At 39.7% G+C, this 16,677-nt stretch overlaps 2 protein-coding genes across 2 annotated transcripts; both read left to right on the forward strand.

The window, feature by feature from the left end:
• Window positions 1–856: 856 nt before the first annotated feature.
• LOC130136779 (uncharacterized) lies at window positions 857–2,014 on the forward strand. The gene is made up of 2 exons (XM_056307112.1): window positions 857–935; window positions 1,554–2,014. Exons 1-2 carry the CDS (start codon window positions 857–859, stop codon window positions 2,012–2,014), a joined length of 540 nt encoding a protein of 179 aa, XP_056163087.1.
• An 8,718-nt stretch (window positions 2,015–10,732) lies between these two features.
• LOC130136785 (F-box protein At5g03100-like) lies at window positions 10,733–15,085 on the forward strand. The gene is made up of 3 exons (XM_056307121.1): window positions 10,733–11,908; window positions 13,843–14,016; window positions 14,510–15,085. Exons 1-3 carry the CDS (start codon window positions 10,931–10,933, stop codon window positions 14,714–14,716), a joined length of 1,359 nt encoding a protein of 452 aa, XP_056163096.1. The 5' UTR covers window positions 10,733–10,930; the 3' UTR covers window positions 14,717–15,085.
• Window positions 15,086–16,677: the final 1,592 nt, after the last annotated feature.

The raw sequence follows: 16,677 nt of genomic DNA on the forward strand, positions 1-16,677 counted from the left end.
TTTTTTTAGACAAAGAAAAGTTCAGGGCAAATTTGGACTTAACCTAAAAATAGAGTTTTTTTTAAATTAAAAAAAATTTGGGGTGGATTTGTTATCGTCCCTAATTTTCATATTCTAGAACGATTTTATTTTGGAGAATTTCAACAATTTTTATTGGGTTGGATTTGTTATCGAAGTGAAAATGCAATTTCGGTCTATACTTATCACCCTAATTACTTTGCTAACGTGGATTTGTTATCGACGTGGAAGTGCCACGTCAAATTGGGACTGGATCACGGGGATATATTTTTGAAAATATATTGAATTTTGGTGATTTTTTTTACACAAAAAAAATTAGGGGCAGATTTGGGACTTGACTTAAAGTTTGGTGTTTTTTCTTAGACAAAAAAGTTCGGGGCAGATTTGGGATTGGACCTAAAGTTTGGGGTTTTTTCCGAGACAAAAAAAAGTTCAGGGCATATTTGAGATTTGACCAAGTTTGGGGTTTTTTCTGAGACAAAAAAAAATTCGGGAAATATTTGAGATTTGACCTAAAGTTGAGGATTTTTTTTAGGAAATTCACCCAACCAAACTAGGAACTAGGTACCCACCCATGGGTTGCTCAGTTGGTTAGGGCGTACTTGGGATTGTGTGGTTAGGCGCACTGATCCGAGGTTCGATTCCCCAGCTGAACGCTTGTGATTTAAGTGGGGGGCCATGGCGGTGGGTTGCTAGTCTCCTCCGAGGAATAGTCGAGGTGCGCGCAAGCTGATCCGGATACCTCGGTTACAAAAAAAAAAAAAACTAGGAACTAGGTTCGTCTTCGAGGTAAATAGGTTCGGCTTGGGAAAACCGGCAGGAATAGGATGAGGCGGTGATGGAGGCGGCCGCGATGAAATGGTCGGATAGAAGTAAAGTGGACCAACCAGTGCCCCTCGTGATAGGTGTCTTCCAATGTACAGCGCAAAATGCATTATGATAGCAGTAAACTCATGCGATAACCTTTCCTCCTAGGCCATAATTTCCCGACTCACACTTCGTCACAACATTTAGGTACTTACCGATCCTGGCAGAGAAAAAAGCCGCGCATAGGGGTAGTCAAATAGCGAGCACTATTTGCCACGTATCTTCACATGGTGGTAATTGCATTGAGAGCACTATTTGTAGACCTTGGAAAGTCGCAGTTAAAAAGAAACTCTTGCGCATGCAAAAAGGATCTCAAAGCCGACCAAAGGTAGTCAAAACAGATGAGCTCATAGAGAACCTAAATAAGTTCGTTTGGAAACATAAATAGAGGAACGGAAGAACATTGAGAATGATCATTTTGGTAACTAAATCTGTACAAGATACTGCATAATGCTATCACCATACAAGGTCGTATCTATCCAGCCGATCATAACAGGTGGCATGTGTAGAAATTCCAAGGCGAGTCCCCAATTCTAATATCCAGCGAAAATGAAAAATGTAGGACTCATCTCAAGCAGGAGGTGTATTGAAGAACATAATGTGGTTTAAGTGGGGAACTTCAGAATGTCAGATTAGCTCATGAATCCCCCGCCGGAAATGTTGGGCAGACCTTGCGGTGAAACGGGTCCCTGTGGCATCAACTGTGAATGCCCCGGACCTTGGACATAGCCTTGCCCCATTCCGGTCCCCATCAACTGCTGCGGTGCATGTTGTTGCAGCTGCTGAAGGTGCTGCTGCCGTGGGTGTTGCGTCTGCAGCTGTTGGAGGTGCTGCTGTGGCTGCTGCTGCTGCTGCTGCAGTTGTGGCATCTGCAGCTGGAGCTGCTGCATCTGCACCTGGAGCTGCCGCATCTGCTGCTGTTGTTGGGCCAGCATCTGCATCTGTTGGTGCTGGGGCTGCAGCTGTTGAGGCATCTGCTGCTGCTGCTGCATCTGGGGAAGCTGTTGCTGCTGCATCTGTGGATGCGGTGGAGCCTGCAACTGCTGCTGCATCTGTTGCTGTTGTTGCTGCATCTGTTGCTGTTGTTGCTGCATCTGTTGTTGTTGTTGGCTCGGTATTTGTGGCTTGAACACAACCATATCCTGAACACATTCGGAATCTATGATTCGACACTTCGGAATATTTTAGGGGGGAAAAAGGAGTAGTAGTTGCTTAAAAGAAGAATCCCCTCCTCGAATTTTTAAACATTCTTTAAAAATGGGTAGGTAGTTTTTTTTTTTGTATATTTGGCCACAAATCTAATAAATCATACTAAATATATAGTTACGGATCTTTTTGTAAGAAACAAAAAGAGAACAATTGCTTAAAAGTAGGTATCCCAGTTTCTTTGATATATTAGTATAGCATAGATTTTCATTAGTTAATTATAAGAGCCTTCATATAGGCTAAGCTATCAAAGACTTTTGGTGCTGGCACAATCTCACTGATATAGATTATGCAGGACCTGTTTATTGGAGTGTTTGAAGAAGAAATCATTTAGTTCTAAGAAGTATGTATGTTGCTTTTAGTTGTGGTATATTTTCATTGCACAAGAAATGATTATACCTATCTTAAATGTTGGGATAATAGATCTCTATCTCTTCCTAACCAATTCTTGAAGATTTTTTCAAGTCTTAATGCCTAGACGTACAACCTCTTTCTGTTTTCTTATGATTTTTATACATCTTTGTAGGTCCAATCCTCCCCCTTCTCCAGCCACTGTATGATTCAACAAATAAATAAAATCTGTGAATTTGTCCCACATCTGACCCCTGTATTTTGCGGTAAGTTGTCATAAGGCTTTCCTTTGAAGAATATTTACAAGTTAATCTTTTAAGCACTTCAGCACATTGATTTATTTTCTTTGTTTTCTTCCTCTTCTTTCAAATATATGGGTAGGGCAGAGACTGTGTATTTATATGGTAATGACATGTCCGATATATATTAGTTTGACAAATTTGTCTACAGAAATTAACTCTATGTTTATACAACAGTTTTATCCTACTCTGTTGTAGAAGTCAATAATATGATTTTATAAGTATACATCTACATGCACGCACGGGCGCCCGTGCGTGCACACACACACACATTACAAACATGACTCTGCTGATGGCACTATTCTAAGCCAACTTGTTTCTTTGACTCTTTGCTTTTGCTCTTTACAAAGTAAAGTCAAATGCATTCTACAATAACTGGAAGTAAATTGTTGTTTTGTGACAGATATGTAACTTTCATTATCTCGTGTTGCAAATAATACTCTCATCGATAAGGAAAAGTCTAATGATAAGCATATTCTTACTTATTGTAATGTTTTCTTGTTATAGTATTTTGACATAATTCTTGAGAATGAACATTTGGCATTAGAAAAAGAGTGTTACCTATAATTGTCTTTTATTAACCATATAGTAGAACAAGTACAGAAATATGAAAATATAGGATGGCAAAGGAAATGTAAACTATATATGGAACTATTACCTTTTTTCTCCCTATAAATTTTACACAGATGAATTTCATTTAAAAGTCATTCCTTAATTGTCCTTGCATTGCGCGGGCAATAAACCTAGTGTAGAACAAAAAAGTTGTGTCTGGTCCCATTGATTTTGAGCCTGTCGACAGAAGATGGATTCAAAGTTCAGACATGACTCACCCCAGCGAAAAGCATTCCAATCAAGTGGCATGGCTTGTCTGACACAGAGAGCAGCAGCGTCTGAGACGGTAATTGAATGACTGCATACTACAGAGAGAGAGAGCCACAAGCTCAAAGTCAGAAGATCAGATCAGGTTAACATTGGAGAGCCTGTTAGTAATGTTGCATTACACAATCAAGCAGCAGTCAAGCAATTCCTTCGCACATGCGCGCATGTGTGTTGGAACTGGGAAGCCTGACCCATTTTTACTTGTTTCTTAGAAGAACTGCCTCTTTAGCATGTTGCTTTAGATTTACATATCTAAAGTAACGGCCCAAAATAACCTCATTACACAGAAGAGCACCATAAGACCATACGTATTTGCAAACAGTGAGGGCTCTGACACTGTGCATGTTCATGTAATTATACCTCTTTAATATTTGTATCTATCCACTTTGCAACTAAGATCTCTCAAAACTATTACATCAAAAGAATAAAATGAAGTCTCCTAGATTACTATTTTGTTTCGGGCTCAAATGATCCGCAGTCCGGGCTGCTGACCGCTAACTGTCACTCCCATATTGGTTCGTCCCATTGTGTATTTGGGCATACAATTCCACACGAAAATATCCTGGACCTAGTCAACTCTCATCCCATCTCTCCTCTCACAGTTAATTGCTTAATCTGAGCAAGGCTTGGCACCTCCTCACCAACACCTCGGTCCCAGCCACCCCTGCTCGTGGCCAATGTTGCTCACGGCCACTCCCACTAGCTGCCTTCCAGGACGACCTCTCTCTATCTAACAGTCGTGTCACTAACAAACATGACCGGCACAGATTCATTGCCAACACGATGGCCCCAGCATGCAGCCATCATTGTGGCCTCAAATCACCACAACTCACTCACACACCATCAACGTCGCACATCTCTATGGTCTTTGGAGGTCCACGACCTCAGGTCGGCCTCTATCTGAGGTTATGGACCTCAAATCAATTGATTATAGGACTCAAAGAGGCAACTGTGGGCATGGCGACCAAGAGAGACAGAGAGAGAAGCCTGGGGGGACGGGGGCACGGCTGAGACCGATCATCGTGGTGGTTGTTTCGCTTTCCATAGTGGCTGTGTCAAGCTGCCTGCAGAGAAAAAGAGACACTGTGGCGGCTCTGCTCCTGCACGGGTGAAAGGGAGAGGTAGGGGAGCAAGAAGGAAGAGAGTACGGTTTCTTAGTCTTCGTAATTTAAATCACATGTATGCAGGTTTAGGGTAGTTCATTCCACTAATGAGAAAATGGGCAGCAGCCATGTATGCAGCTAATTTGTGCCCAAAATCCTTTGCAGTTTTCCGCTTTTTAACTCTCCTTATCTAGCTTGATCTCCTTTATCATTTTCTATGTTAGCACCAGGTGAAGCGGGAATGGGGTTGGGGTTGGGGTTGAGCATAGCAGTAAACATGTAACAAATCGGAGCATTACATACTCCAATTATCACCATATACTCCAAATATGGAGCAGGACAAGCAAAACTACCTTATGCATCGCTCCCTAGCATAGCAATGCTCCATGGATATAAGCACATTAAAGTTGCAGCAGAAGATCATCATACAGGACTTACAACCTATATAAATATACTTCTGGCTGTGCTTTCTATCCAAGACCAATGTGTGACGCGGTAGAAAAAATAACACTTGCACTCTAACACTGACATAGTGGATAGATTAAAAATAGAAAGGACATAGGGAATCGGTCGACTTACAAGTTTTTTCTCTTGGAGCTGCCCAAGAAAAACATGTTGATTCATTGCCCGAAAAACCAGGAAATCCGCCTTCCCAACGTATTGCCTGCACAAAGTTCTAATTCAGCAAAGTGCAGCAGTAACCTGCACGATCCAGTGTAAACAATGGCAATGAAAATTCCAGAGGACAAGGTTGGATTTCCATAAGTGGAATTACTTATTATTCATGTGGTCCTGAGATATTAGACGAACTATCTGCATGGTTGGAGGCCAGTTTGCTGCAAGCCTGAAAGAAGCAAAAGAATGCTCATGCAGCGAAAGACTAATCTTGAGACAAAATTAGTGAGATTCAAGATGCAGCTGACAAGAATGAATACGTATCCAGATCTTATCTAAATGACTAAAAACTGGAAAGGCAGATGAAATACAAAAGCAATTTCACAATTCTTGCTTTTTCCAGAAACGAGAAAATGGATACAAGCTCTCGGAAAGTGACAATAAGATCACGATCGGCATTTCAATAACTGATTTGACACTATATAACAGAATTTTATAAGTACTGTCAGATAAACAGCCATCTGGAGAAACAAATGGCACAGCAAATCTTTTGGCATCGCTCCGATCAGTAATTCAGACATGAATGATTAAACGAGAAGATAATGAGGCTGGAAAACTTAATGGAGGGCATCAGATAGATAACAACAATGCAAAAAAAGGTTACCACGAAAATTATGCTATGTTTGGGAGACCAAAGGGAAAGGAGAATGTGATGAAAAACGCCTATAACTATAAATTGTCCCTCATTTTCCAACTCACAAAAATTTTAAATTTTCAAAACTTTCCACTCAAATTTTATCCTCCGCACTTTCCCCACTTCCACAAACATAGCCTTAGTGATCTTCCCCGAAACCACAAGCCCCTATTGCTAGTGCATCCACAATTTGTAGCCATAACTGCACTGCCCCTAATACACATGTCATCTTCCACCACTGCTCCTAATATGCATGTCAACATATAAAAAGGAAAAAAAAAGCCATAATAGCATATCCACATTTTTTCAGTGGAGAACTCCAGAGGGCAGAAGAAATATACATAATCTACAAAAATTATATAGCACAAGGAACATGGAATTGTCCTTCTATCTCTCCCTGGCTGATGCTACTCTTAACTAATGAGCATTTTCAGAGGCCGTAACCATTCTTACCAGTGTTGGTTTTTTTTTTTTTTATCAGTGTTGGATTTGAAGTGGTCATTTAGTAGCAATGCACAGGGCACAGAATGGCAGGAGTAAGGCTTCTGGAGGTACATAATTTAATCTACTTTTCTACCCTCCAGTAATCTATCTTCTTTTCTAACCTTCCTTCTGTGATCTTAACTTGATTTATCATTAAGTTAATTCGGTGAAAGATTCCTTTTAAGTATTCAACCCTCCATCTCAATGGAGTTCATAACATCAGCTTAAGGCAGACAAGGGAGCTTCAGGGAATTCCAGTTTTCAACACATTTTCTTCAATCTTTAGCTACCACAAAATCAACCTTTAGATAAGTTCTATGCACAATTTAAGATACTTCTCCCCTCCAAATAACGGAAAAAATACGCCTACTCTTTGGAACAAAGAAAGAGCAAAAGTTTATTTCTTTCAAGGGGTTTATCTTAATGACCTCAGAAGAACGCAATCCCTGTCTAATTCTCAGTAGACCCTTTATGTAATTGATTTTGACCAACTAAGAAAGTTAAAATTAGACATATGTGTTTTGCAGGGAGACAGTGCTTAAAATTAATACAATAAAAATAAATCATCTATGCATTCTCTGTTACTGTCATAAGTAGACTCATAGACTCAATGGACCATAATTATAGCAAATATGTTTGTGGAAAAAGGAACAGAAATGTTGAAATCACCAAATGGAGCAGTATTATTTAGTTGTTAAAAAACGAAATGCCATATTAAAACGAATTCTTTCTATATTTCCACTCTAAAGGCAAAATAGTTTGAGACTTACGTCTCAGAAGCTGATGCACTCCTATAACCCTGCCACAAAACAAGTACAGCATTAAGGATTGCAAAAAATAAATAAATAAATAAACTTAGTAACAAGTAACGGGCAGGAAAAACACATAATTTCAATGAAGATAAATCTCAGTCAGTGATCTTTGACTTTAGTTAAGTCAGCATATTGCAGGGCTAGAGAAATTATTATGGACAACCAGGTAAATAATAATAATAACAATAATAAAAACTGATGATGACATTCTCTATTTGTACGCACTTGCGACAGAGTATTGGTTTCATTGCAAAGTTCATATTTTTGGCACATTATCAATCACGCTATTGAGTTTTCTTTTGATTACATGCCACAGTTATAAGAGAGAATGCTCGGAAAGTTCTGTAAATTTTACTCCACTTGATTAGACCTTTTCATGCACCCAATGCCAGCAACCCAACCATTTTTGGGAGACAAGATTTGGAAAAGAGTTTGGGTAAGAACCTCTGAGAGAACACCAATCTAGGCTAAAGAGGCCAGATGATTTGCTTGGCTAGAGTCGGCCACCTTTTTAGAGCTAGTCAGCAGCAAGTATTATGCTCAAAGCTCATCCTCTGGAGAGAGTGATATCTATGCACTTATGAAGAGAGTCCCCACAGAGCTTCTATTCACTCAATCTTAAAAGAAACCATTAACAGATGATTCCCTCAGATAGAGGAGCAAATCATCATACCTATATATTTAGACAACTAATGCAGAGCCAGACTTTGAAAGATTCTTCCCGCTCTATGTTAAAGTACACACTATGTGAAAAAAGACGATCATTTGAAACTACCAAAGTAGAGCCATTGTTGATTTGCAGTTCAGAATCATGGCAGACAAAAGGAAAGGTTAGGATCCTAACCGAATCACAGTCAGTTTCGTTTCTAGAGGACTAGTTTTAGGGAAAAGGCTTTTGGATCATATATGGAGAGGAACAGTGAACCATAAGCTCCAACCGCAATGAACAGCAGAACACTAAAGTGGAACTGGGAACAAAAATAGAATAGCCAAGAAAGAGGACCAGTGTAAATGTAAAACAAAGACCCAATGCCTTATCGTGTTGTAAGCAGATAGAAGACAAAAGTTAAGAATTACAAAGAAGGAATGACATAAAATTGCAGATAAATGATCTTAGTGATTTCGCTAACATGTCATACTCCATATCAGGGGTAGCCATCACACAAATTAAATGTACTGACAAAGATGATAAAAAAATACTGATAAAGAAGTGAAATGATGATAAAGAGAAATCTCAGCAGAATGCGATGGAAGTTGACCACATGAAATCCATAAACTTGTTGTGAACCAAACAAAATTAATCAAGAATCTGAGATCATCGAGCAACAATCAATGAAGAACGCAAAATGCAAAAGGTTTGTAATCCTGTTGTGTATATATATTTTCCTAGAAAGAACATACGCTTGAGTTTATACCTCCCAAACTTTCACATATTTGGACTGTGCAATTTGCAAAGCACTTGACGATTGCTGTGACAATGGCATACTTGCTCCCAGATTGTTGTTACCATTAATTGATGGCATGCCAGATTGTCCTTGTGAAGGCATTCCTGGAGTAGGTATCATATTGCCAGTTCCGGAATATATGATTGGAACGCCAGTCAACTAATTTCCATATCCTAATGCGCAAAATCTCAAGACACGAAGGGATCGAAAGAACATATCATCATCATAATCATTTCAGTGAACTTAACAAAGATATTCATGAGACATTGCCAAACGATTCAGTTCCTCCCTTCTAAAATCCTCTTTTTCCAGCAAATTGAAGGTAATTCAAAGTATTTCTATTGCGACAAAGAAAAAAAAAAAGTATTTCTACGCTAAACAAGCAATTATTAACATTTTGCCAGAGACCAACTGCAGCAAAACAAATGAACAAATCACTCATCTCAATTCAATCATCAAAACACAAAGACCTGGACAACCCCCAGCCTCGCTAATCAAAGAAATTAAGACTCATCCCATTCCCACATAACAATTCCCAACTTTCACACAATATCCGCTAGCCAAATCAGTTGGAAATTCATTACTCGAGTAATAATATCTCAATCAAGCACAACATCGAAACAACCATTCACAAAATCACCGTGTGCTTAAGAATCACAACTAAAAAAAGCACAATGAGAAGGAATCGAAGCAAAAGAATTTGGATTCGTGGGGAGACGAACAACAATTGCGTTTTGAGCGAAGAGAGAGGCGAGCAACTGGGTTTTGAGCAAAGAGAGAGGCCACCAAGAGAGAGGAGACCACGAGAGAAGCGAGCGACTGCGTAGTGAAGACAGAGGCGACCAGAGTTCTTTCTTCGAAGAAGCAGATAGAGGCGAGCGTGAGCGAAGAGGAGAGGCGACCAGACATGTTCAATGAAACAGATGATCCGATTTTTTACGAACCAGTTCGAAACACAACACCACGAAAATAAGCACCTTTTTCAGAACAAAAAACCAACCATTCACGCCACCACATCAAAAAGGAATCGACCCACCAAAGAAACAAGAAAAGGGTTCATCGAGAGCACAAAAAGAACAAAACTTCGAGCTCGACGAATCCAACAAAAGCGATTCCAACTCACTATAGAGTGTCGGGAGGACCAATTATGGAGACGCTCCACTCAAACACGTTGGTCTCGTCCACCAACCTTGCGGAGAACCCATCCACCGGGTTCCCGCAAAGATTTGCAACCGATCACCGACACCCACGCGCTCATCGACTACGAGAAAAGAACAGAGAAGAAACCCTAATTGGCTTGATTCAAACCACTGATCACCGACGCGGGCGAGGGCGGCCCTGGCCGGCGATCGGCCAGAGTTTGAAGATGAAAATTAAAAATAAATAAAAAAATAATATTAAAATTTTAATTTAGGGTAAAATTGTCATATATATACCAGTTTGGGATTTTTTGTGGTAAATTGAGGGTAAAATTATCACAGATGTACCAGTTTGGAGTTTTTTATGATCAAAAAAATAATTTAGGGTAAATGAGTCACAAATGTACTAGTTTAGGATTTTTCGTGGTATTAATCCTAAATATTTTAGGGCAAAAAAGACAACTAAAAAAGTTTACTTATCCTATAGAGCTGCGTGCCGAGAAAGCTGAAAAGCCCAAGGCACCTTCCTACCTGCCTTGTGCTTTCAGCCTTATAAAGGCTGGCTTTTTCTCTAGGTGGGTTCTAAAAATTTTACCAATCACTCAATATTTGGCTCAAGGAGCTTTGGACGCTCAAAGGCACTTGGGAAATTCATTCCCAAACGCAGCCTAGCTTTGGTCTGGGCTCGTGAGAAGTGGGGCCAACCGGAGGAGGCCTTACCATCTTTCTTGATTAAGCAAACGATTGCCCTGCACCACTCTCTTATAAAACCCCAAGCTGTCGTCAATTCAAGAAATTGGCGCTTCCTTTCCAACTTCTCAAATTCTCTCTCTCTCGGAGATTCAAGACCGACGACGATTCAGCCGCCGCTAGGGTTTCGTGCAGCCCCGTCGATTCGCTTCCTCATTGAGTCCCGACACACCCAGGCGATGGCGATGGCGCCTGCAGATTTCCCTTCCTGGTACGAGTAAAAACCCTAAGGGAGTCGCTCAGGGGAAACCCTAGAATTTCAAATCCCCATGGTGGCCACCGCCGCCCGCGGCACCATCGGCCGCAAATCCTCCGGCGACGGGCCGAATCGCACCATACGAAAACCAAGCACGAGGCCTGGGGATGGGGATCGAATCAGCGCCTTGCCAGACGACATTATCCACATCATCTTCCGGTCTCTCCCATTCCATGACGCCGTCAAGACCAGCGTCCTCTCCAAGCGCTGGCGGTCCACTTGGACCACCACCACCACCCACCTCGCCTTCGATGGAAATATTGGAAAGCCGTTTCACGATACCTTGTACTTCACCTCCTTCGTCCGCAGCATCCGGACACGGTTCACCTCGCCCAACGTGAAGAGGTTCCACGTCACCAACTTAACGTACTATGAGTTCGTCCGCTCCAAGCTCGACTCCTGTCTCAGCTTCGTGAAGGAGCGCAACGTGGAGGAGATCCGCCTGTGGCTTTCCACGCGCTTCCTGTGTGGACTGCCGGCGTCCTTGTATTGCTTCAGTTCGTTGGTGAGCCTGGAAGTCAGTTCGTGCCGTTTCTCGTTGGATGGGACTATTAGCTGGCCTCGTCTGAAGGTCTTGTCGTTCGAAAGAGTGGTGCTGAGTGAAGATGTGCTCAAGGGAATTTTTATGGCAAGTCCTCTTTTAGAGTCCCTTAAGCTGTGCGAGTGCAGCTCGCTGAAGAACATTATAATAGATGCAACAAGTTTGAAAGAGTTGGTACTCGTCGCCATTAATTACTTTAACGTGAAGAAAATCTGGGCCCCGCATTTGCTGTCATTGCGGGTATCTGGGGACTGGTGGCCTATTTCCCAGTTCAGACTTGACGATGTATCTTCTTTGGTGGAAGCCCAGTTGGATTTTGTCTTTCATACTGATGTCGTCAACGACGACATTCGGACTGATGACATGAGGATACGCCGCGAATTTGTGAAGGAACTTTTTGAGAAGCTGCGCGGAGTTCGTACAATCACCATTAACGGATGGTGTTTGCAGGTACAAGCTCAACATTTTCCACCATTTATAAGGCGAACTTGTGTTGAATGGTGTCTGTGATCAGCACGGTTTACTGGTGTTTGTTGCCCTGGTCGAGTGACCTCCGCTCTCTATGGCATTCTCCTCGTCTCTCATCAAGGGGAATTATTGGGAACGCATGCATAATTAATTACTGGCGGATAGGAAGATTCATAACTTTTTGTTTCGACTTATAAGATAAGAACATATAGTGAACCTCGGAGCTTCTTCCCTCTGTTTAATTTTCCTAAGAATGGATCTGGGATCACTCAATTGGGGACAGTGAATGCCACTAGATGTTGCTAAGGCTGCGCATAGCAACCATTCTGTGCCCGGGAATAGATTCTGGTCAGAAATGATTCTTTTTTATTCTGCGCCCGGGAACTGATTCTGAGCATTTGAAAGCGTTTGGTAACGGCCCAAAATTTCTATTCCTGAAATAGTAAAAGAACAGAAATACGTTTGGTAACGGCATAAAATTTCTTTTTATTAATAATATTTTAATAACATTTTAAATATTTTAATATTTTTTTTTTCTTCTCCTCCTTATTGGCAATGGCCGGTAAAATATTTTTTAATTAATAATATTTTTATTTAAAATAAATTTTTTTATTTTTTTTTGCCATGGTCGGTAAAAAATTTTCTTATAAATAATTTTTTTATTAATAATTTTTTTAAAAATATTTTACTAAAAAATATTTTTATTGAGATATTTTACTAAAAAATATTTTTATTGAAAATATTTTTTTATTTTTTTTTCGCCATGGCCTGGTCGCTGGCCATGGCCGGTAAAATAATTTTTTTATAAATATTTTTTTATTAATAATATTGTAATAAAAAATATTTTTATTGAAATTATTTTTTTATTTTTTTTGCCATGGCCTGGTCGCTGGCCATGGCCGGTAAAATTTTTTTTATTAATAACATTTTTTTATTTTTTTCGCCATGGCCTGGTCGCTGGCCATGGCTAGTAAAAATTTTTTTTATTAATAATATTTTTTTTATTTTTTTCTCCATGGCCTGGTCGCTGGCCATGGCCAGTAAAATTTTTTTATTAATAATATTTTTTTATTAAAATATTTTAATCTCGCCAGATACGGCGAGGGTGGCCCTCGCGCCGGACATTATTTTCTATTATAAAAAACAAGAAAAAGAAGAAAAAAAAAACTAATTCTCATTTTTGTTCCCAGAATCAAGAAGCTACTTTTTTTTTTATTCTTGATTCTGCTCCAAAACTGATTCTGGGCACAAATTTGCAAGAATTTGTGCCCATAATCAAAAAATTAAACAAACGGATTTCTATTCCCAAACACTATTTGGCAAGTTGCCATGCGCAGCCTAATTATTATGGATGCTGCTCGATGCAACATTATCAGACACATGATTTTCACAAGAAAAACGTACGAAGAGGTTATCTGAAAGGGTTACTTTTTCAATTCGTTTTTTCAGTTTGTAGGGGAAATACGATATAATCTGGAAACACGACAAAGAGTAATGGACCTATTCATCTTTAGGTTGACTGAACTGGGTCATGCTCTCTCGTCACGTTAGGCTGTTGTTCCATGATACGTCTAACAGGGTATCGTCAGAATATTTTACAATGGCAATGGAAGGATTCACTTGGAGACTTCGGTCGATAACGAGGTTGCCGTCTCATGTGACCTAGTACTTGAATTTTCAGATCCTTTAAAGTTCACAAGTTTTACATGAGAAGCACGTGTAATTAGTCTCTATTCTTAAAGACATTCGCTTGTTCGTTTCTACCTGTAGTATCCTTATCGGTCTTTTCCCGGCTGGGAGACGGGGTCAAAGGATATCGTATCTGGATGGGTTATAATTTTGTTATTCTTTATTCATGTTAAACAGGAAAAGAAATATTAATTAACTTTTCTATGTTGCTTGCTGAATGTGTTTAGGCTCTGTCCGTTTTGGAGATGGAAGAAGCGCCATCTCTATTGTCAAAATGTCAGAATCTGATACTACATGCAGGTGTTAGTCAATGGGACCTTCCCGGGATAGCATACATGCTACGAAGTTCACAGTGCCTGGAAAAATTAGATATACTCCTGACTGGTGACTGCTGTCCGAAGGTTTGTTCCATTGCTATGATATTTTCAGTTTGCTTCTTGTGCTGACTTCCCTTTTGCATGAATGTTTAAACAATGAGTTAAAACTCCTGAAGCACCTAAAGATGATCAATCTCGAGCTCTTATTTGTTCCAGCAATTGAAAGTTCCCCATGAATCTGTCAGTTTACTCAACATTTGTGCAGGGCAATATTAAGCTGTTTTAGTTCATATCGTAAAGTAACTGCAGTGTTGTACTGAAGGTTCTTTTGCTGCCATGTAGCTTTAGGATCTTGAACTAAGAGTTTAGCTATGAGCACTTAGAAAGAGAACATGTTTTATATGTGTAGATGAGTTTGAGAGCTTAGTTTGATTAAGACTCGATATGAAGTAAAACTAACTAGCATCTGCGGTGGACAAATGACAGTTGTTTGTTTGGAATTGTAGTGAGCAAATAAATTTTTTTCCCAGTGATCCGCATTTGATGCGAAGTTTCTTAAATGGGTATCTATGTGCAGCTTGAGCTTGACGAAGAATCTAAAGAACGTTTTAACTTTGACGAAGAAGATTTTTTGTGTTCACGGAAGGGGAGCTTCCAACATTTGGCGGAAAATCTCAAGAGAGTTGAGATCGCCGGTTCCGAAGCCCATAGTTCTGGGTCGAAATATCTGCACGCCCTGATTAAGTTTATTCTTGGTGATATACACTTGTGCTGGAGAAGATGATTATCAAGGCTGATCAGTGCACGCAACATGGACAAGAAATTCTTCAAGCCGATGTTTTTTGAGAACTACTTGGTGTGAACCAAAATTTGCTGTTCTGTGGAAGAGCTTCCTAAAATGCTTTAGTTATTATGACAATCGGGGTTTTTTTAGTGGCAGGGGTATGTTGCCCTGGGCACCACTTTGCTCATTCCTATTCACTCTCTTTTGACATTTAAGTTGTATATAAACTATGACACTGTTTGGTTTTGAGCATGTACCTAATTTATAATTCTTTCAAATTTAGTTTAGTTGTGAGTATGAATCTCTTAAGGAACGAGGTTAATGTTAGTGTTTTGGATTATCAGCATATGAAAAGGTGTTTACTCGAGATATTGCTCAGCTGTCTCTTCTTTTTCTGGCAAAATAGAAAACTTAGAGATATTTTATTTATCTGCACTTTTAGAAGATTAAGCAAAGTCCTGGGTATTGGATATGCATTTTGGAAATCTTAATGTATTTTTGCGTAACAGCATGGACATCATTACAATTTGATTTTAGTTTCGGCACAACCCTTTGTTTCCAAGTGAAGCAAGCCCTTGCACCATTGGAAAATTTATAATTAAGCGGTCCCCCATTTGATTTCGAAGATGCAAACTTGGAAGCACTTCTTTGCTGTCCAGAGGATGATGAACTGGAATTTTAACCTAACCTTATTTGTGGTTTGATTTGGTTCGAGGGGCATTTCTTTCCCGACTAGAATGTTTGCGAACCGATCTAAATCATATTTCATGGTCCGATTTGGTTCAACTTTTTCAAGACCAAAACAAACTATGATATCAAGCCATGTTTGTTTCCCTCGGTCTCGGTTCGATCCGAAACATAATTTGCTTTTGTTGGATTTGAATTTGTGTCAAATGATGGTAGTACAAATTTGTTCCCTTCGACATCCATTAAGCCTAATCAAGCCTCATTATGTTTGCCCCTACTCTCTGCCCCAAACAGAAGGATCCTAACGGCAAAAGACATATGCACACGGGTATAGAACAGTCTTTTGTTGTTTCTTATTCCAAAGGTCTTCATTAAACGAGACAAACTTGAGCACTAGCTAATTAGTGGACAGAGGACGACAAACGGCAAGACAGCGCGGGAAAATTAAGTTGAAATCCCAGGAATTGTTGTATTTTGCTATTACATGTTTGACACTAAAAAATGACTAACTATTGATTAATATTGACAAATAGCAAATTCAGTCGATAAGAGCAAAGTTTAATCAAAGCAGAAATCATCTATGAACACAACAATTGGCAAGCTATAAGATTCATCGATAGTGCAAGATGTCGATACAACAAGATGATGAGATTAGTGCAGAGATTATCAGAAAAATTCTTCATTTGTCGATAATTTGTAGGAGATAGATCGACAAAGTCATTGAGAGCGAACAAATGTAGATTTTGGCCTCGTGTTGAGGCAGTTTCATTAGCGAACAAAACAAAGGTTTGTCAATACATCAATTGAAGACTACAATGGATTGTCACGAGCGCACAATTGCTAGATGATTATGCCTAGAGTCTCGAGGTTCGTAACTTCTCGAGGATAATCTAGAATCTTGAAAAGCATAATTGCATATCTATAATTGTAAATAGTGCTAAGATCTTATCTGTGGATTAAAAATCCATAATGGTTCATAAATAACCGCTACTGGTGGGATCAATCATGGAACATCTATTCTTGCTCACTTACTTCCTCTCGGTTTTTCTACTGTGACAAGTCTACAAAGCATTGTGTATGGAATTATTGTTGGGGAGAAACTAGAGCTTCTTTACCATTTATTGAGCTAGGAGTACAACAATTAAATTATTGTTGGGCCATATGCATTTTCGGGGATTGGACAAGGGCCTATAGTTATAAGTTCCCGCCTAAACCGATTAGGCTCGAGCCACGCTCCTTGTGAGGAGTACATCACAAGTGAGGAATACTCTTTA

Source organism: Syzygium oleosum, unplaced genomic scaffold, assembly GCF_021117445.2.
Source record: "Syzygium oleosum isolate NSW1041296 unplaced genomic scaffold, Sole_v2.1 Sole_v2.50, whole genome shotgun sequence".
In the NCBI taxonomy this organism is placed as follows: Eukaryota; Viridiplantae; Streptophyta; class Magnoliopsida; order Myrtales; family Myrtaceae; genus Syzygium; species Syzygium oleosum.

Excerpts from the sequence above, each read along its gene's own strand:
- LOC130136785 (XM_056307121.1), top strand. The coding sequence starts at position 10,931 with ATGGTGGCCACCGCCGCCCGCGGCACCATCGGCCGCAAATCCTCCGGC. Across the intron at positions 11,909-13,842 it reads TTAACGGATGGTGTTTGCAG|GCTCTGTCCGTTTTGGAGAT; the intron begins GTACAAGCTCAA and ends GAATGTGTTTAG. Across the intron at positions 14,017-14,509 it reads CTGGTGACTGCTGTCCGAAG|CTTGAGCTTGACGAAGAATC; the intron begins GTTTGTTCCATT and ends ATCTATGTGCAG.
- LOC130136779 (XM_056307112.1), top strand. The coding sequence starts at position 857 with ATGGAGGCGGCCGCGATGAAATGGTCGGATAGAAGTAAAGTGGACCAA. Across the intron at positions 936-1,553 it reads CGTGATAGGTGTCTTCCAAT|ACCTTGCGGTGAAACGGGTC; the intron begins GTACAGCGCAAA and ends AATGTTGGGCAG.